The sequence below is a fragment of the Seriola aureovittata genome, chromosome 14, assembly GCF_021018895.1.
Source record: "Seriola aureovittata isolate HTS-2021-v1 ecotype China chromosome 14, ASM2101889v1, whole genome shotgun sequence".
Classification (NCBI taxonomy): Eukaryota; Metazoa; Chordata; class Actinopteri; order Carangiformes; family Carangidae; genus Seriola; species Seriola aureovittata.
The window spans coordinates 17,472,796-17,494,053 of record NC_079377.1 but is presented as its reverse complement, the minus strand read 5'-3'; the positions used below and the strand labels follow the sequence as shown (position 1 = coordinate 17,494,053).

General features: G+C 41.4%; 1 protein-coding gene across 35 annotated transcripts in view; it reads left to right on the top strand.

The window, feature by feature from the left end:
- Nucleotides 1-21,258, top strand: part of LOC130181278 (ankyrin-3-like) — a 124,104-nt gene that overhangs the window by 26,019 nt on the left and 76,827 nt on the right. For 21 of the 35 annotated variants that reach the window (XM_056395297.1, XM_056395312.1, XM_056395292.1 and 18 more), the window contains exon 1: nucleotides 3,665-4,160. The exons of 1 other annotated variant lie outside the window; for it this stretch is intronic. In XM_056395297.1, the coding sequence (XP_056251272.1) occupies nucleotides 4,038-4,160 (123 nt within the window). In that variant the 5' untranslated portion in view covers nucleotides 3,665-4,037. Of the gene's footprint in view, nucleotides 1-3,661; nucleotides 4,161-21,258 lie in introns of those variants that run through there. 13 more of the 35 variants (XM_056395299.1, XM_056395298.1, XM_056395318.1 and 10 more) reach the window with 4 other exon arrangements.

Genomic DNA, 21,258 nt, shown 5'->3' with positions numbered 1-21,258 from the left:
GTAGCAGAAATGTAGTTCCATACAGACTTTCTTTTCTGTGAAATGGAGCTGAAGCTTGGTAGTGATCTGGTGCTTCGAGTGTTCAAGTGTTAAGTGGAGAGACAAAATAGAAATCTTAAATCTTGAAAATAGATCCTTTTGTGAGTAAGACACATGTGATGCTGTTTAATGGTAGTTTGGTTTTAAGCAATGTGTTGTTTATGTTTCCACTGACAAACTCCTTTTTTATGTAGTATCCAGTACAAAGCGAGCGTTGCACTTCCAGGACATGTGTGTGCTGTTGAGCACTAGAGGGCAGCAGAGTACAGAGAATAAGAACAGTCTGGCTGGACCAAAGAGGACACACTGCTTATTATTATTTCTTTTTTCAGAAGCTCAGAACAGATGTTATACATGGTTATACATGACAGCACAGTTTGTGACAATTCCTGCAGCATAATGATTGTGCTGTGCAAGTAAATGAATAATGTAAATAAGGCTCTTGAATGACCACAGGGAAGCAGTATCTAGTTGATAGGCACTTGTGAATAACATGGGCAAGACAGTTAAAGGGCAGTTCAATTCAGGTGAAAGCTTGTCACATCAGCTGTAACCCCACAGTGACCTGTCCGGTCCACACCCCCCAGATCCTCTCTGCTTTGTCTGTTTTTGTCAGTGTATGGGGGAAACGCTGCAGAGGTCAAAAAGGCCAATGACACTGATGCTGTGATTGGTCATGTTGCACCCATGGGAGTTGCAACTCAAAACAGATAAGAGACTGACCCAAACAACATGGTCTCAGGGGCATCTGAAGAGGATTTAGAGAGTTTGGCTTCTGAACTTCTATTTTTCAATGTGACATTTATACAATACTTATATTTAAACATTTTGGAAGTCCTGATCATATTCCGGAAAGACCATTGATAGATCCAATATACCATGAGTGGCGCTGTTGCTACTACTATTTCAATTACTGAGTTAAAATTCTCTATCAATTAATTTCTTTATTAATTGTTTAGTTTATCAAATATCAGAAAATACTGAAAAATCTCATCACAATTTCCAAGTATTCCAAGTTGACCTAGTATTAAAATTGCTTGTTTTGTCTGACAAACACTCCAGAACCAAAAGTGTATTCAGTTTATTATTTTAATTTTGCTGAAAGATGACGTAACCAATTAATTGCAGTTTTTTTTTTTTTTGTAGATCAACTGCAGATATGTATTAATCAACTAAATGTTTCAGCTATAATAGTAGCTACCACTACTACTATGGATACACACCCTAATAATGAACAGAGTTAACGTTAGTATTTTTGTGACATATGTAGAACTACTTTACATAACATATTCTTAATTGTGTGTGTTTTATCAGTGCATTGGTGGTTGTTTCATTGTGCCTGTATCTGTGTGGCACAGTGCCTGGAAAACGGTGGAAAACATCCAATAATCGTCCACTTCTAGAGTTCACCGGCCACCAGCCAACTCTGCTCTGTTGTAGTAGCCGTGATTTTTCTTTGCCTGCAAAATGCTGGTGTTTGAAATATAGGACACCTTGGCAGTGGCTTTTACTATGGCTACGGGAGGTTGCTGTCTTCTTTTGGCTATCATAGTGTGAATGGACTTTTATCAATGAATGAATTGTTAAAAAGCCATTAGCACTGGCAGCTACTAAATGCTTTTTTTTGCACAGTGTAATTTGCCTCATAGTATTTTTATTCCATTTCCTCTTCATTCATCATGATTCCTCTTTGCATATCTCTCCTCTGACAAAGGTTTTTTTTTCAGGATAACAGTTTGTTTATCATGTGCACATATGCCCTGTCTTCTCCATGCATCCACATACCCTCGTGCACATGTACCCACCCCCTGCTCCCCAATCTCTCTTCTTACCTCTCCACGCTCCTTATCCATCCATCCTGTCCTCCCCAAAGCCATCTGATTGGCCCTCGCCTAGCAACCACATGATAATTTGGCATAATGTGACACCCCCTGATGCATGATGGGGGCTGTAAGTCAGCTTCATCCCCCCCTTATGCCGGTGGCTGGTGTTTGTGGTTGAAAAGAAAGAAAAATGAAGCAGAGAGCATGAATATATTTGAGCAAGAGAAAAGGGAATTTCACGCTCATATCGTTACATGACTGGTGTCCACCAGCTAAACCTGTCATCTGTCCCCTGAGGGTTGTTCTGTAGCAGCAGTGCCCAATCATCTCCTCTCTCACTCTCAGCTTTTTTCCATATGGTTCCCATTTAGTCCATATGTACAGTTGAAGGCATGACCAGATATAGTATATTTTGTTAAAGGCAGACAGGCATGTGATGAGGCAGCCTCTCGGTATCAACAGGACCCAGCCTGGCTCATAGGTGCCTCTGACACGCAGGCAGGCAGGGAGAGAAACACAAAGATGGCCGCTGCGTGCTCTGTCTGTCTCCCGCTGCCATGTCAGACGTGAGCACGGCCGATGTGAAGGACATCCTAAATAAGACGTCTGGTGTTTTGTTTTGTTTTTTGTTTTTTTGGTGTTTTTTTGTTCTTCCTCTCTTTTTCTTCATTCACTGCTTCAGTTACAGAAAATCAAACAGGATCTTTTGTTGTATGCCCCTCTCTCACTTTCTGTGTAGATCTTCTTTCCTGTCTCTCTCCTCTTTCTCCTCCTCCTCCTCTTCTGTCCCTCTGTTTTCAACAAAGACCCGAGTGATTTGGTGAAACAAAAGCTCCCCTGGTCCTGTTTGACCTCTCCATCATGATGTCAATGAACCCAGATGGTGGGATGACCACACTGAGATTAGAGAGGCACAGGACTGGGAACTGAGAAATGTGTTTCTGAACTGAAAATGTATTTCTCAGATTTTTGATTTGTGCAGACATTCAATTATTAATTAACTCATTTACTAAATCATTTATCATTTGTTGTCTGGTTGGTTCATTCACTTGCCATTCATTGAGTCACTGACTCATTCATTTTCAGGTATGAACATGAATAAATCAAGCTTGTTGTAGCACTTGAAACGATCAAACTGCCATTACTGATTATCATCCGTTATGTGTGTGTGTGTGTGTGTGTGTTTGTGTGTGAGAAAGAGTGTGAGTGTGATCAGGATCATCCAGTCTCTCCTCCCTCCCTCTTTGCCTTCTCCCGTGTCCTTTACATGTTCTCCCCATCCTTATACTCGGCTACCTCCAGCTGGTAATGTGTGTCCGTATGTGTATGTGTGTGTGATAGTAGATAGGTAGGGGGTACACAAACACACGCACACACTCACCCTGCTGTTGCTCCGCGCCACGATGTCCTTTACTTTCCTTACCCGGTGCCTTTGCTTCATTCATGCACTCACATCCACTCTTTCTCACACTGTATCTCACACGTGTATGCACATGCACACGCACACCCACACACACACACGCCTGCATGGTGGAGCACCAGGTGAGGTAAAGCAGCTGGGAGAAAGAGAAAGAAACATTTAAGAGGACAGACTGAAACAGAGCGTGGTTTCCATGGTTACCATTCCCCTTGCACCCTCCCTCCCTCCACCTCCATTCTCTCTCTCTCTCTCTCTCTCTCTCTCCCTCTTTCTCACTCTCTCTCTTCCCTCCCTCCACCTCTGTGCTGGTGATGCTCGTGTCTCTTTTCTCTCTATCCGGTTTGTCCTCACCTCTCCTGGGCGCGCTCCTCTCACACTGCCAGTGGATGACACACGAGGAGGAGGAGGAGGAAGAGGAGAAGGAGAAGCTGCTGTCTCTTCTCTCCCATCTTTCCATCACTTTAAAAGAAAAAAAGAGAGAGAGAGACAGAGGAAAAGAGCAGACCAGACCAGAGCAACAACCAAAAGAAAGGACATACAGGATATACATACATACGTGAAAGAAACCCTACTCTTCTCCATTCTCCTTTTCAAGGAGGGCATTTTTCTTCCCTTTCCCCCCCTTTCCTTTTCTACCCCGATTTTTTCCTCTGAGATCCCGGTTTTGTCAATTATAGCCCCTGAACTTCTCTGGGATTTCAGGTGAGGCACGCGTGTGTAGTGTGTGGTGCTTCTTCATTTTTTTATTACCTATCATGGCTCACGCGGCCTCCCAATTGAAGAAGAATCGGGGGGAAGTGGATGTGAATGCAATAGAGGACGAGAAGGAGAAGCGGAGGAAGAGCAGGAGAGCAACGTCCCGGGAACAAAAGAGAAAGGTAACAGACGAGGGCTGGCTGGCTTGGCTGGTGGCTTCATCTGCTCCACTCCGCCAGCATCATTGGAGCGTGACTCTGTGCGTGTCTGTGTGCATCTCAGCTCGACTACCTAGATCAACTGGGCTTGGAGGTTGCCCCCTCTCACATACATACATTCATGTACATGCTCATATCTGCACATAAAGCAAGACACGTGGAGACTCGAGACATGCTGTCCATTTTAAACAGCATCTCTAACCTTGTATACTAAATGTGTATGTGTGGTGAAGCAGGTGTGTTTATTGTTGCTGTGCATGTGAACTGTTTGTGTATGTTTGTTTGTGTGTCTTCATACACATGATAGCTGAAAGTCAAAAAATAATTTCACCTGTTTATGCGTGACGATCTTAGCTACCAGTCTGTAGATGAGGTCAACGCTGTACGCATGGACACATGGACACATGGAGCGTTTTGTTTTCCTGCCTCTGACTCTCAGTGTTTCCTAATATTGTCTGTCTTTAGCAAAACTACGTCACGCAGGGCTTCCTTCAGTCTCTGCACATTTTACCTTGTTTCAAAGAGAAATTAGGTGGTTAATTGTTATGATCATCCTGCACAGAGTGTGATTTGTCAGATGTCATTTAACCATGTGGGACTTATTTCAAATAAGATGTGGGCTGGGAGTTGTGAAAGCTATGAGGTCATGTTTGCGTTAAAATCTCAAATAAGAACACTTGTTAACGAATGGGACAAACATAGGCCAAGATGGTGGAAAAAAAACAAAAACCACCTCTCACTCTCTTTTCACTTGATCATGCTTTAGGATATGTGTGTGAGTGCTTTAGTGGGTTTTTGTGGGTTCTGGCTTGTGTATGTCTGTGTATGTGTGCTTGGATGCACAGACAGCCATGTATAATGCATGCACAACTGATTTATTGATGACAAAGCTTTTCATATGATGGAGAAGGAACTGAAATGCACAAGCCCGCCACCCCCCCCCCACCCCGCCGCCGCCTCCCTTACATGTCAGCTCTCCACTTTGGACAGACCAGTGGGAGAAACTCGTGCCAAACAAGGAGATATTTGAATAGGATGAGCAAGTAAATTAAAAGCTACAACTGGTGGAAACAGGAACAAAAACAATGGGTTACTTGTTGTCTATCCAGTTATGTATTAAAGTAATAATAATAATAATTCTTCACTGTCTGAGGAGAGAGCATTCATTGCAATCGGCGTATTGAATGTGGGGAGATTTGACCGTGAGAGATCTATTCAATAACAGTGACATTTACTGTACTTTGTGCCCATGGGTGCCTGGTTTTGAATTATGCTGCTGGCAATGTTATTTGACCTTAGCATAAACAAGAAACAAGCTATCACGGCCTAATCTTTTCTCAACTAAAAAAAGAAAAGCAAAAAGATCCATAAGGTCAAGAGACTTTAGAGGTCTACTTCTCTATAAAGTCAAGTACGTTTTACATCTATAAGTGATCATTACTTTTTCCTCTCCTCTGTGCTTTGTGTACATGTGTGTGAAAATGTGTCTGAGATGTTGATCTATGGATCTAGGAGTTTTATAGTCCTTATGATGGGTCATGTTTCAGAGGAGAGGAGGGTTGTATTGACTGAACTGTGCACACTGCCGTCCATGAGTATAATAAGCTTTCTCTTCCGTGCCCTGTGTCCTTCCCTCTGTCCTCACACCAATCTACTCTTCTCTCCCTTCTCTGTCTTTCTAACTCTTTTTGTCCTTTTGTTTTTCTGGGTCTTTGTCTCCTCACCTTTTGGCTGATGTCTGGCTCTTGCTTCTACCTTTTTCACAAAAAACTCAGTTCAACACTAAAAGTTAATTTGTTTTTCAGTTGTTTACTTGGGGGATGTGAACTTTAGGCCATCGCTGCCCGTCGGTCACTCTCACTCCCTCACACGTACAGATGAACAGCAGTTTTATTTCTCAACACACACCAAGTGCTCTCTTGTCTTCATTCCTGTGGTTTCATTCCATGGCTGCCCTTGGCCATGCGCTGTTTACCCCTGTTGGTGGCTTTCCAACTCTTTCACTCTGTCCATAACACATGTAAACAGACTGCCTGAGAAGTGTCAGAGTCATAGACACACATGACAAAATAGTGAAAAGGACTATATAAGAGATAAAAGCATATTTTAGTCACAGTCAGCAACAAAGAGAAAGAACGACAGACAAAATTGAACTTGTAATTAATAAGACAATTCTCTCCATGTGTTTTTAAATGCTATGCAGCACAGCCCAAGTAATAACTGAAAAATGTCACATCCTGTTAAAGTTACACTGTCAGTTTGCCTCCATTATTCAACCTCAAACCCTTTATTTCTGCCTTGTTGCTACTGTTGTAAACTGATATAGTTGTTGTGTGCAACAAACTGCTTTGAGTCACTCCTTCCAGAGCTCTACAAACGCTATATTTAGGTAAAGCATGTACAAAACTGTTAGTAGAGAACACTTGTAAAAGCCGAGTGGTGTCCTCCCACTGGTGCATTTTTTTGCATTAGTCACCAAACAGGTAGAGTTTATGTGAAACGCTGCAAAATATTCTGAGAGTTATGATTAATTTAAGGTGTATATAAATATCTAAAACACCCTTCAGTAATGTGATCAGCTTAAAGGTTTGATTGTTATTTCTGGGTTTTTGTGTAGATTCCAATCTCTGGTGTTTTGAGCATCATTGGAGTGAAGACTGGACTTTTTTTGCCATGTGTATCACAGATTGTGCCTGTGAGGTCACCAGAATATAGTCTTTATATTGCAATCTCCCATCCTGTTCAGGTTTATATCAGAAAATAATATGCAGTCCATTGAAACATAGGCTGTGTCCAGAAAACCCTTCCTCATCCACACATGCACTGCTTTATAATAACACTCTATAGTTTAGTGAGCAGAAATTGCAATTCTGTACATGGCATGGACATCACTGTGTTTGTTCTATTGTGGGAATCTTTCAGGACACTACATGGTGTATAAATTTCACACTCAGAATTTGGTAACTCAAGTAAACTGGTGGAGGATTGACATAGTGTACTGTATAGGGAGTGATTTTGGACACAGCCTAAGCAAACAACTGTCAAATTGTCGAAAGAGATCAACAAAGTGCACGTGAGGGAGCTGAGAAATAGTTTGACATGAGGCCTGCTGCTTTTATCAGCCGCCACTTAGTTCAGTGTTGGTCTAATGGAGTCCAGGGTGTCTGGGGAGGAATCCCTGCTACAGATGCCTAACAACTTAGTGTAGTGTTGTGTGGGTTTGTGTGTGTGTGTGGGTGTGTGTTGTGTGTGTGTTTTTGTGGTGCATATTGTCAGGAAAGCAGCACAGAGGGAGATAAAGTTTCAACCTTAACACCCTGGGAGACACAGGATGTTAACCTGAGAGACTGAGAAGAGAGCACATCTCTTTGTATCTGTGTTTTTGTTTGAGTGTTGTTGCACGCATTAATGTTTCTGTGCTGTATGAGAGGTAGTGAGAAAAAAGTCTAACAAGTGGAAACTCAGTAGCCGCAGTGGTCATCTGAATGGGAAACCCCTGTTACACTGTTACATAAATTCTCCAAGCTGCTTTACTTCTAATGACATTATCTAGAGCCAGGAGCCCCCAATGGATTCCCTGAGAGACAGAGAGAGAGAGAGAAAAAGAGAGAGAGAGAGAAAGAGAGGGAGAGCGCTAAGCAGGTTTCCTACTGCTGTGTCCCAATTTTACACACCGTTCCGGTACACAGACTGTGCGTCGGTACAGTACCTATTGTTTCTCATAGGGCTTATGTGGGCCATGTGCTCGCTTTTCTACAGTCTAATCTGATAGTGTTTTTATCTTCCGAGGAAACTCTGTGCCTGTTTGTTGTGGACCTGTGTCTTAACCACGTTGTCGTTGAAGTCGTCTCTGCCATTTTCCAAAACTGTAAGCACGATAAAACGATAAACGTTTTGAGTGCATTTACAAAATTTTATCCACTTCATTAAAGATTCCAAAGATCACTGGCGCGTCCTGCTCATCAGAGCTGAATGTCATCATCATTCATCACCATCATCACTTTTCATTAAGAGCTCTGAATCCGGATCACAGTGGTGAATCTAAAGCAAGACTTTGCAATGACTGCTGGAAGGCGAATGGCAGTGTTGAAATTGGATTTCAGCCCTGTGCTGCCTTCAGAGCAAGCCCATGGCAACAGTGGCAAGGCAAGAGTCTGCCCAGCCCTAAGAGGAAAAATAAACCGTGGGGAAAAGAGCCATCAGGCTTAAGGCAGGCATGGAGGGAGGATACATAATATCATTGCACATTTTAATAGGTTTTTCACCTATTTTTCTTCTACCTTTCTGTCTCATTTCATTCTCTCATTTCTCTCCACTCACTTTCTGATATGGCTGAAACAAAGCCGGCATACATGTTGTTTCACTCCTCCTTCCCCCCACCTACTCCTTCACCTCCTCCCCTCCCCACTAGCCCATAAAAGATGGAGGTTAATGAATTCAGTGCTCATGCGTGCCTCAGCTAATTGCATTGGCATTGGGAACTCCTCCCAGTATTACAAAATGTTTTCGCCATCAAGATGGCCACCAATTGGATGTCTGGCGAGTGAGACTGCCAAGCTTCTGTTCCAGGAAATAATGACAACTGATGTAGCGTATATTGTGTGTTTATTACCTCATAATATAATACATATGATGTATGAAATTTGCCAAGATGCAGTTTGTAGTAAAATTTCAATGATTCACAATTCTTTCATGAAATCATACATACAATCATTGTGTCGCCACTTAGCATTCAATGAATTGACATTCACTGATTACCTCTTTATATAGTAGTTTTTGCAGATGGTTATTGTTCACTGTCTTTTTATCTTTTGTCGTGATGCACATTTTCTAACATTTGATCTAGAAAGGTACTAAATAAATTAACTTTGCTTACTGAAATAGATACTTATTTATTGCTAAAGCACACACAATATTTTCTACTGCCATTCTTTCACATTAAAAGCATGCCACCAGAGAAACTTTTATTGTGAAGCAAAAACAGGAAATACAATGTGTTTGTGTTCGGTTATCAAAAAACAAGATAGAAGTCATTGCTTACTTCTCCAGTATCATACAACCACCACTTTTTTTTTTTTTTTTTTTTGAAAGATTTTTTTTCTATAGAGACATTAGAGATAGTCAGGGGACAGAGGCACTCGAACACGGGCTGCTGCCGTAAGGACTCAGCCTTAGCACATGGTATTCGCTCTACCAGGTTGAGCTACAGGGGCTCCCCAATCTCCACTTTGTCGTCTTGTGATTTATACTCAAATCCAAAATGTTATGAGTACCAAGAATACTCTGGTCCCCTGAACCATTTTGTGATGATCTTTTTTTTTTGTCACACTGATCAAACCTAAATCAGGTCCTAGATCAATATCAGATGTAGATCTATAGATCATATCAAGTCTTTGAGATCCAAGAATAACACTCCCTCCACTCTTTGCTATGTGGCTGTATCATATTATCCATTCATGCACACAATAAGTTGATCAGTCCATTTTTAATCCCCACCCTTGTATTTCACATGGCTAGAAACGTGCGAGATCCTCCAATGGGCGACAAGCTCTACTGTATGCTGCTATTGTACTAGATTAGCTTCAGTCTCTAAGGGGAAATGAGAGCGTGTAATAAGGATTGTTCTAATTATTGATCCACCACTTTGAGGGTCCTCACAGAGAGTACTGCTGGGGGATGGTGTGTGTGTTTATGTGTGTGTGTGTTTGTGTATATGTTTGTGGTGATGGGATATCTTAGGGAGCCTTCGTAACTGAAAACCAGTGCATGTGGGGATTTGTTTGTCCTACCACTGGAAAAAAAAATCCATGTTGTCTCGTTGTGGTTCCTAGTCTGGCACATCTGACAGTCGTTTTCCTTTTTTTGTGCATCAGGTGATTTAAGTTGTGTTCAACATGAAATTTTGACTTCCTCTTTCCAGTCACATGGGAGCTGAATGAAGTGTGTGTGCATTAAAGAGTCAGAGAGAGAAAAACGGTGAGAAGGAGCTAGAATGAGAGAGGAGAGGATAAGGACTAATAGATGAAGAGAGAAAGCATGTGTGTGAAAGAGAGGAGAGAGTGAGAGATAAGGAGAAATGGAGAGAATTAGAGAGGCAGGCGGAGAAAGAGAGAGGAGAGAGAGCATGATCGTAAGCCTAAAGGTCATTTGAAGGTGAGTGGCGTCTTTCTTGCCGCTCTTCCAATCCATGTGCACCCTCCTTCCTCTTCCTCTCTCCTGCTCTCTCTGATGTGTTGTCCTACAGTGTGTGGGACTACTTGATGTGATTTCACATTACACATTATAACATGTAAAAATTCACATTTCATACATTTTCAGTGCTCGTTGCTGACTCCACTTAAATGGGCGACTGCCATACACACACACACACGCACACAGTCTTTCACTACCTTACATCTACAAAAAATGCAGATAACTGTAGGTTTTTAAAGTCTTATAATTGATTTAGGAGAATTATATCAGCCCATTACATAAAGGAACATGTAATCATTCACGGAAAACATCCAAATATGGAGAAACACTGGACAGGAATGACATATGAAAATCATGTTATATGATACAAAATGACATTTATATGCATTAATTACATATGAAATTGTTGTTTTCACACGTGATGTCAAATCACATTTGGCTATACAATGTGAAGACTGTGCAAGACGGGAAATGGTGTGTTTCACATGTGATGTGTTATTTGGCAGGCTTTACTGGTGTGTGCTGACAGAATTAAAGCATCTAGGGGCTGAAATCATTCGCAGATTAGTCGATCAACATAAAAATAATCACCTATTTTGAGAATCAAAAAATATTTTACTCAATTTTCATATTATAAAAGTTTCTCTTATTCCAGTATGGGATTTATGAGCCTTTGTTGCTTTTCTTTGTTTTATGTGACAGCATCCTGAATATTTAGTCAGACAAAAATAAAACTTTTAAGAAATTGTAATGGGCTTCTTCTTTTTTTACTACTCTGACATTTTAAGGACCAAGTGATTAATTGAGGAAAAAATCAGCAGATTAATCAGTATTTAAAATAATTAGTTGCAGCCCTAATGTAAGCAAAGAAACACTATACTGTAGCTTGCGGCTATGGGAGCAGAGAATATAATACGCATGTAAATATGTAAACCAGTGCTTGTGGTGTAATTGTACTGCTATACAAATGAACTGTATGTTAATGCAACACAGTTCATGTGTTTTATTCATTTTGTTGGCATCAGATGAATGATTCTCCAATCCTGCTTAGTAACAGAGGGTTAAAAGTCCACTCAGCAGGATACAGGATTGTATTTTGCAGTTTGCCTTCTTAGAAATAAAAGTGGGGGCCATCAGATGTCCAATGAGGAGGCAACATTATGGTTCATTTTTGATGCCAACACATAAAGCAGCCAAATGAGCAGATAATAAGATTCACTGGATGAGATGTTGGAAAGAAGAATCTCTAACAACACCAACTGAAACCACACCAAATTATACCACACCACTTCCTCTCTTACCTCTTCATCATCGGTCTCATTGAAACAGGACCACCTCACCACTGATGCTCAGGGGTGAGACAGAAAAGGAGTTTAACGCAGCAAGTGCAGTTCACCATGAGATTATTGACACACAGTAATGCTGCTTAATGACGTGATTACAGGGCTGAATGATATGTGTGTGTGTGTGTGTGTGTGTGGGGGGGGGGGGGGGGGGGGGGCAGAAGACAGAAGAGTAGGAAAGAGCAGGAGATAAGGGAGCAGAGACTTGATGAGGCAAGGACAGAGGGAGAGAAAGAGAGGCCAAGGTGGAGCAGGTGTGGAGGAGATGCATAAAGAAGAGAGGGACTCTGAAAACAGGGCGTAAGAGAAAAAAGAGACAAGAATAGGAAACTGGATGTCAGGCAATGCCACAGTTGGCGTTACACTCAAACATGTATCCACAGAATCTGACAGTGATGATTAGCTCTCTTCATTAGCTCTTTCACCCACTGTTAGTATGATGTCTAATTGTGCTTTAAAAACATAATGCTACCTATTGCTTCTGTGTTTTCTCACTTTTCATGTGATGCGTAAGTCTATCTTTAGGTCAGTCAAAACTCAGTGAAGCAGTGTATGTCTGTGTGTGAGAGACAACACCCCCACTCCTACAACATCACACTTATTAATCCCCCACTGTGCATCAATGCCAGACCTCTTCCATCAGGCTCTTAAAAGCGCCAAATGGTGTGTCACGGACGTGTGTGTGTGTGTACATTTATGCATATATGGCAGGTGCTCCTCATACACTCACAGATAAAGCTTATCCTATTGAAATGGTGCTGTCTTGCTGCCTTTCTCACTCACACACACACACACACACACACACACACACACACACACACACACACGCACCACTCTGTTGACCCTTGGGACTCACGCCTGTACGGCCTGATAATTACTTTCTTTTGCTTGCCTCCACCTCCACCACCACGCTGTCTCCCTGTCCTCCACTTAACCACCTGCCACGCCACCATCACGTGCAGCGATAACCAGAATCATGCCGTCATTAATTTTGTCAACCGTCTCGATTTAGAGGCTTCAAAGTCCTAGTGCAGCACTGAAAGCAAAAGACGAAACAATGGAAACACACAAAATTTTTTAACAGTCTACAAACAAGCAATATTTGCTTAATATCATGTCTCAGACTGTATATTCGTTATCTCTGTCAACAGCTGTGCGTTCATCACCTAGTGTTCTCACATTTTTCCCCCAGAAAAAGCCTCTGTCCCTGGGCAAGGGCAGGATCGTGTGGTCCTGGCCTTGTGGCAGCCCCGCCACGCAGGCTGGAGCTCAGAGGCTCAGGAGCTGAGGAAATGGTCTGTGTTAGGACAGATCGATGGTAATCACACCTCCTCACAGTTAGCTCTCTCTCGCATGGGGGGAGGGAGAGGAAAGGACGGTGAGAAGGAGAGCGAAAGAGGGGGTGTGCGGGGGGAAGCAGGAGGAGGTGGCAGCGCGGTTGGGGGTTAGAAGGGGTGTATTCAGGGCCCCCTTGGGAAAAAAAAGCCTAGATTCAGTATTAGAGAAAAAATATTCACCCTACCCCCTCCCATCCCATCTACCCATCCCAACTCCTAAACATGGATGCATCCCTCTGTCAGAACTAGTGTTAGGATTGTTTTAGCTTTTACACGTCCAGACTTCCTCCATCCATACCTCTATCCCTTTGCTCTTTTTTTTTACTGTAAAGGATTAAGCTGTTATGGTCCTTGTGTGCTGCGTTTCTTCTTCTCTGAAATGTGTAATCTTACCCTCTGAAGCACAATAAACCTTTTGCAATGTCCAGCTAATAGACTCAGCTACAAGACTGGCTCTCAACATATAATGTGTTTTTTTTTTTTTTTTTTTTTTTTTTTTTTTGCTCTTGGCCCTGAGGGGAAGACTCCGCTGCACCTTAAAGGAGGTAATTTAGTGTGAAAAGGTTGCAGTCTTAATTGCATTGTAATCTTAGCATGGAAATTCTGCATTTTCACAGTGTGTGCGTAGCCTTAGGTGTACCGTGCAGTGTAGTTGGAGGTAAAATAAGAAGTGAAATGATATCTTTTGTCATCTGCCGGCCAGTAGTGTACAACTTTAAAGCAAGCCTGTGCAGAATGCTGTAATCTAGTATAATGCTGGCTGATGGGGAAAGGTTGATTGTAGCTCCAAGGTGGGATTGGTATTCTTTTACTCAGATGGTTATGTGTCAGATCACTGGATAAATAGACCTTTAGACAGTACATTACATTACACACACACACACACACATACACACACAAACAGTCTTTGGCTTCATTTCTTGTGTTTTTATTAACAGTTGTGTGAACAGCCAGAATAGCAGCAAAGCGTTCTATCTACTTATCATTTAATACTGAATTATTCACAAGCAGCTTTGCCAAACATGTTTGCAGTTTGTTATCAGGACTCACACAGCATATTGTGGGATGGAAGTGTATTTTATCATCCCCATGAAGACTCTCCTTACTGAGAGATGACTGGAGCAGCAGAAAATTCTAAATGATAACACAGCCTGGTTTACCATAGACTTACTGTAAGAAAGGTCGCAGAGGATTCCTGCCATGGTTTGACTGAATCACTGTATCAAATTGTACTATGTCTGAAATTCAAGAATCAGGCAGGGAAGAGGGCAAAGTGATGATTAATGTCACGCTTGTGTTTGTGCTCTTCCCAAATTTCAAACCCACAGTCTGAGTTTTTTCCTCTTCTTGATTTTTCCCTCTGTCCTTCCTTCTTGCCCTTCCTCCTGGTTCTCATTGAGACTAATCAGAGAAGGGAAATCAATGCCTGGCCAGGAGTTGTTAGAAAGGAAGTTTGGGCTTTGTTCTGCTCTCTGGTTCACTCATCCATCATGTTATTGAGGTACTGATCACCAACAACCATCAATGATTATTTATAAGTTCCCATTAGAGTTTTAATGTTACAAATCGGTATGGGTCACATCTACGGTTTGCTTGAACCTTGCTACATTATTGTAGGTGTCCCAGAATTATTAAAGACCATTCTTGGCTTATTTTCATCTTTGGGTGTTAATTTTCTGTTGTTTCTTTTTATTGAATGTGTAATTGAACCGGGTTCTCTGTTTTTGAACCAATTTTTCTTTTTTTACATGCAGGCCTAAATAACATTTTTATTACCATAAAGGACTGGTGCTACGAGGGGAACTGTCTGTACATGTTGTGATATGATTTTACCCTCTGGGCAGAAGAGGAATTCAGGATTGATGCCGTGCTCTGGCTCTAGGTGCCCTCTGAGCCCACTGCTCCTGCCAGAAATCCATCATTAATACTGTACAGCAAGGACAAAAACACAGGAGGAAAGGAGTGGAGTGGAGTGGAGTATGGGATGGGAAACGGCTGAACCAGTTAGTCTATAACAGCTTGATCAATTGCCTGACAATTCAGTTTCAGCTTATCCATTGAGGACTTGCTGCTTAATATACAAAATTAATATCTTTAAATCTTTAACAGTTGGACAAGACATTTGAATACGTCACATTGGGCTTTAGGAAAATGACATTTTTTACTATTATCGGAAATTTTTTATAAACCAATTGATCGATTAATCAGAAACATAATCAGTAAACTCATTGTTAATGAAAATAATTGTTTGTTACAAAAGGAAATTTTTTACCGGTGTTCTGAATGAAATGAAGAAAGATCTGTCACCAGTGAAATGCTGTAAATTGTTAAACATCAAGCAAGAAAGAAGACTATTATTACTCTGATGATGACGATGAAACTTAATCTTTGCGGTATCAGCTTCCACCTCACACAGTCACAGTCATTACCATCACATGAACCCGCTCATAACTGAGTAGTGATTATTTCTTTTATTCCCTGTGTGATTGATAATTTTTCTGCACCATCACCAAGCAGATAGCTAGCAAATTATCTTCAGCATCATCCCTTCTTCTTCCTCTTCTGTTTGGTTACAGACACTATCACAAACACCCATCATGTTGAAAATAGAACAGCCCTACAGCAACTTCTAGCCGGCTCTCTCTGTGATGTGTATTGCCATGTTGTAAATCTCACACTGGATATTTTTGGTTTCCTTTCTGGCTGTTGTTTTAAAAGCAGGTCCACTCGGAGATATCATCATAAGGATCATCATATATCTATAGCAGTAGTATGTTCCCACCTATCCATTTCCTACCTGGAGGGAAGTGAGTAATGATACCAAGAGCTGTAACATTATGCTGGTAGTCTGTTTGTTGTTGCTTTGTGTCGCTTTCAGAACAAACATGGATTGGACTCCTAGAGTCTAAATAGTCTAAAATCCTTTGTTAGGGTATTTAGGTTTTAAAGTTAAACACAACTGTATTGGCACCTTTTGTGAAGTATAATTTGAACTATTTATCCTCAGCCTCATGAAAATTGATTAATTGTTGAAATCACTTTCTAATTAGCTGGTTTCAGCTTCCAAATGTGAGGATTAGCTACCTTTCTAAGTTTTATATTTTGGAAAATTAAGATCAAGTATTAAATACATTTTTTTCATCAATGTGATGATAGAATATAGTGTTTTTGCAGTAAGTCACATTCATTTCAGTCGATGCAATTATTTTTACTACCACAGCTATCCCTAGTGCATAACATTGTCTTATTTATAAGAATGACTTCTACAACAGTGAGGTAGCTGTTCTATAGGTTTGAATTTTAGGAAAAGAGAGCAATTGAATCGGATTACCATTCGGTACCCGTAGGTAGCCTGAGTTCAGGTATCGAAATTCCTTAGTCGGTTGGACAAAACAAGGGATCTGATGATGTTAACTTGGGCCCCGTTGATTTTCACAATTCTCTGGGATTTTATAGTCAACAAACAATCAACAGATTAATTGATATTGAAAGTTATCTTTACTTTTAGCACTTTATCCTACTACACAGCACTAAAACTATCCTACGGTAAGAAATTACACTACAGTAGTACAAGCTAGACTCTACATCGTCCTCTGTCTATATGACGTTCTGTCTAATTGCACACTTTGCAAACTGTCAGCTTGAAGGCTTGATCCGATGCAACGAGACGCAGCAATATGAGTCAGATTGTTGTTACTGTTGCTGCTGACTAGGTTGATGTCACTGTGTGTGTGTGTGTGTGTGTGTGTGTGTGTGTGTGTGTTTGTGTGTTGCCGAATGGGATGCTGTCAGCTGTTTGTCAGCCATCTTGACACCCACAGTGCACTTTTAACTTTTCTGGGACCTTTCCTCCTGACAGCCAAATGGCCGCTCCAGCCGTTAGGAAAAACCACGGACACACGTACAAGCACACGAGTTGCTGAAGTGTCCAATTAGAAGAAGTGTTGGAACTAAGCAGAAATGACACAGAGTAGACAGCAACAGAAAAAGCTGAGCTAGTTCAAGCTCTCACATGGTCAGCATGACTTTTATATCATTACAGTCTTAACCTTTAGAATTTGTTGATATCTATGATGAAATGTACTGGCTTAAATTGATTCAAAGGCCTTTAAGATCTTATTGATTACTCTGTTTGGTGATCAAGTGCATAAAATGTCTGCAAAGAGTCATCACTCATATCACATTATGATGTGTTGGCAGAATTGAGATTCAACAGTTTAATTCAATGTCAACGTGACACCATTATGAGTCAGACACAGGCCATTTTACAACTGGTGCAGTGAGGGGCTATGGCGCAAATGGCTGATTAAATGGGTTGGGAGGTAGAGGTGTGTGTGTGTGTGTGTGTGTGTGTGTGTGTGTGTGTGTGTGTGTGTGTGTGTGTGTGTATATGTATGTGTGTGTTTGTATAACTGTATTTTGTGTGTATACAGTATATGTGTGTTTTGCACATGTATGTGTCTGTGCTTGAATCTTTATAGCTATACGTTTCTGAATGTGTATATAGGACACACTTCAAGGTGAGCTGAGTGTGGGGGTGGAGGCTATACAAACGTGCCTTGATCATTTGTGTTGTTGCTGACAACGTCATAGCTGCCTAGTGTCCTTATGGGAACACATACCACCCCTAATCTGCTATTAAAATGCATTGCCCTTCCTGTAGTGTGGGAACATACATGCAATTCTACCATAAGATAACCAACATGTAAGAAATGTGTCACAAACATGTCACCTATTGAAATCATCCATTCACAGTTTGTTTCTCTGGACATCTCTGCTGGCCAAAGTTGAGTACGGATGACAGCAAAACAGAAACACTCAAGTACAAAGGGAGAGATGGGATGAGAGTGAGCGAGAGGTAAAATTAAGTATGGCAGATCAGAATCCACCTGAAGAGAGCAGATACAGAACAATGATGCTGAGCTGCAGAGAACAGGGCACTCTGTGTGTATTTGTTTCAGTGTCTGTGTGTGTTTGTGTATATAGGAGTGTGTGTGTGTGCTGCTCTGTTGGCTGCTATAACTAACTGACTGTACCCATCAGTCAAGGTTGTGTCTTATTATAGGTCATTAGTCTCTCTGCTCAGCTGCGACCTTGACGCTAGCTGCTGGAGCATGCATATGTACCATAGTAGGCAAAATAAATGTGTGTGTATGTGTGTGCACCTAGGCTGCTTTGTACACTGAGTGTTTCGCACTGCACAAAATATCTGCTCAAGACTGCTTACTGTATGTATATGTGTTGTCCTTAAGTGTGTGTGTGAGAGCACATGTGGCTGTAGCCTTGGTGAGCAGTCAGCTCTGGCTGTGTGTGATGGATGGATGGACACGGGGGGGTCAGAGAGGGTCAGCAAACAGGCCCTCGTACAGAGGGGGTGGGGAAGGCTCACGAGGATGCCAGTCACAGATTTTAGTGCTACAGGACTAACGCTGGTCTAAAGTAAAAGTGCTGCCACCCACGATAAAAAATTGTCTGTCTTGCAGGACAATAGACTGAGTCCCAACTGCCAGCAGTCATTTACTGCTTGTTGCATTTTACCTACTCTGACGGTTACACTGTGATATGCAAGCCACAGTATATCATCAAGTTCTCACCCAGATATTTGACTCATTGTGTTGTGATGCATTAAAGGAAGAGATGAACACGGAGGCTCTGCTGGTTGCCAAGAAAAAGTCTGGCATATAACACTCCTTAAAACCACAATGTGTCATTTTTGTGCTTCAGTTTTTCTACAGATGAAACAAACAAGATAAAATGTGTTGATTAATGAGCATTATAGAGGCTTGTAGGTGGGCTTTCCTGCCTTTGGACAGAACCAGGCTAGCTGTTGTTCCCTGCCTCCAGTCTTTCTGCTTAACCTAATCCATAATCATGTACAAACCATACAAGTGGTATCAATTTCTAATCTAATTCTCAGCAAGAAAACAAGCAAGTATATTTCCCAAAATGTTGTACTATTCCAGTTAATGAGTCTAACGACTTACAGCACTGGTAAACAACATCATAGTGCATGTCTGCATTATGTATACAACACATCTGAGTGCACAGAGAGACCAAGATTATACCAGTGTAGTAGTTTGTCATTATATTAAACCAAAGCTTGTTTTTGTTGGATATTGTGCCGCTTGATTTGACATTTAGTCTGGGGTAGTTCTCCAGTGTTACAGAGGAAACTATTAACCCAACTTTTGATCTGACTGTGAACAGGTATGCATGATAATAATGAGAATACATAAAGCGCCAGTGGAGGTTTTTTGTTCATCATCTAGCCATTCTTTTTGATATTTTTCTTGGGTATTTTTTTGTGCAAGGTCTAGGAACAACTAAATGTTGACTTGCAAAATATCCATCCTTTCATGCATTCTGAGCTACGCACTGTAAAGCAAAGTCCAGGTTACTGTATTACTATATACCAGTAGATCAGATTCATATTGCAGTGTCCTGCTGAAAGAAAATAGCAACCAAAATCAACCCAGAGAGAAGACGGAGAGAGACATTCTGGATCATCCTGTACCCCTCCCTCTATCGATTTCCGTGTCCCATGTCCTGTGCTAAACACAGCACAATTGATAGAGAGACACTGCTCATAAGCATAGCCTGCCTAACAAAGGGAGATTGCAACAGAGAGAGCTTTTTTATTCTCCTTTGTTCCTTTTTCTCTTTTAGAAAGTCACATGATGTGACTTTTGGGGCCATTCCACCTAATGTGTAGTGGTTAGGATTGTTGCACTGACATCTGCTGGTGTTATTAATCTAAATGTGATGCTCTTAGCCGACAGATTGAATGATCATTCCACGACTCTGTCCCCTTAGATATACTGAAATCCTTCTTCAGGCCACGTTTGACCCAGTTGGCCCCTTAAACTCTCATGACCTCAGGGGATGATGTTGTGGTTTGGTCATGCTATCGTCTCTGCTATAAAGGGACTGATACTGTATGGAGTTTTTGCTGCTGTCCCACGAGCCAAAATGCAGTTTTGTCATTTAAAATATCCTGTAGTTGTAGTGGTTTGTCTTTTGGGATATTGACCATTTCATCGCAACAAAACACAGGAGAATTTCTTTACTCTCAACACTCTCATTGCCTGTCTTGTTGCCATGTTTGGAGAGTGCTGCTATTATGGATTTGGGCCTCCCCATTCAACAGCCTATTACTTTGTGTTGCCTGAGGGGCAGCTGGCCGTTTCAGCATCTAATAGCCTCCTGTTTGCCAAGCAGAAATGCCAGGATCTGAAAGACCATTTCTCCAGTATAGGATGCTGTTATGTGTAATAACCTCTGTATTAGCGGAGGAGGATACACAGATTTAAGAAGTATAAATGAAAGATCAGCAGTTTTACTGGTGAGAATGTTGGACACTGGATGAATCACATGTAAATCCCCTTCTACTCTGATACTTCCTCACAATGCTTCACTTCATTCTCCTCTTTCATCCTCACTTCTCCTCGTCTCTCAGACATCCACCATGTCTGCATGGAGCATTTGGTCCTGTTGGCCTCGTGTCAAAAGGTGATCATGGAGGATTAGAATATCGCCCCCCTAAATTTAACATGTTTACGGAGCCATCCTTGTGCCTGTGCCTGTGTTTAGTTTAGGTTTGTGTGCATGTTCGTGACTGTCTGCCTGCGTTTGTGTGTGTGTCTCTGTGTGTGTCTGTGTGTGTGTGTGTGTGTGTGTGTGTCTGTGTCTGTGTGGAGACTGGGGGGGGGGGTTCAGGGGGGACAGATGGTTCGTGGTCTGCTGTCGTCTGGTGCTCCCTGCTTGCCAAAGATCAGGCGAAAACAGTTACAGCACTCTCTGCTTCATTCAGCCCTGCTCCACAGGCTAAAATAACAGCCCTCTTTCTGTTTTATAGATAGCTTTATGAGCTATCAAAATGTTATAGTAGGAGCTACATAAATGACATTTACAGCAGATTTTGTTTTGTTTAAATGACAGATTATATTTGGCGATGAAAGCCTGGTTTTCGTCTCTGGCTCTTTGCTGTGGGAAATGTTTAGTTTGAAGATTACAACATAGTTTTTGACTGACAGAGACATGTGTTTGCCATCTTTCAAAATTCAAGACTTTCCTTTAATAAAGTATTAATATATTGAATTGCATATTGATGTATTTAATCGTAACAATACTGATTTTCAGTATTTTATATTTTCCCTCATTTCCATTTTAAAGAAATGGATGGATGGAAGC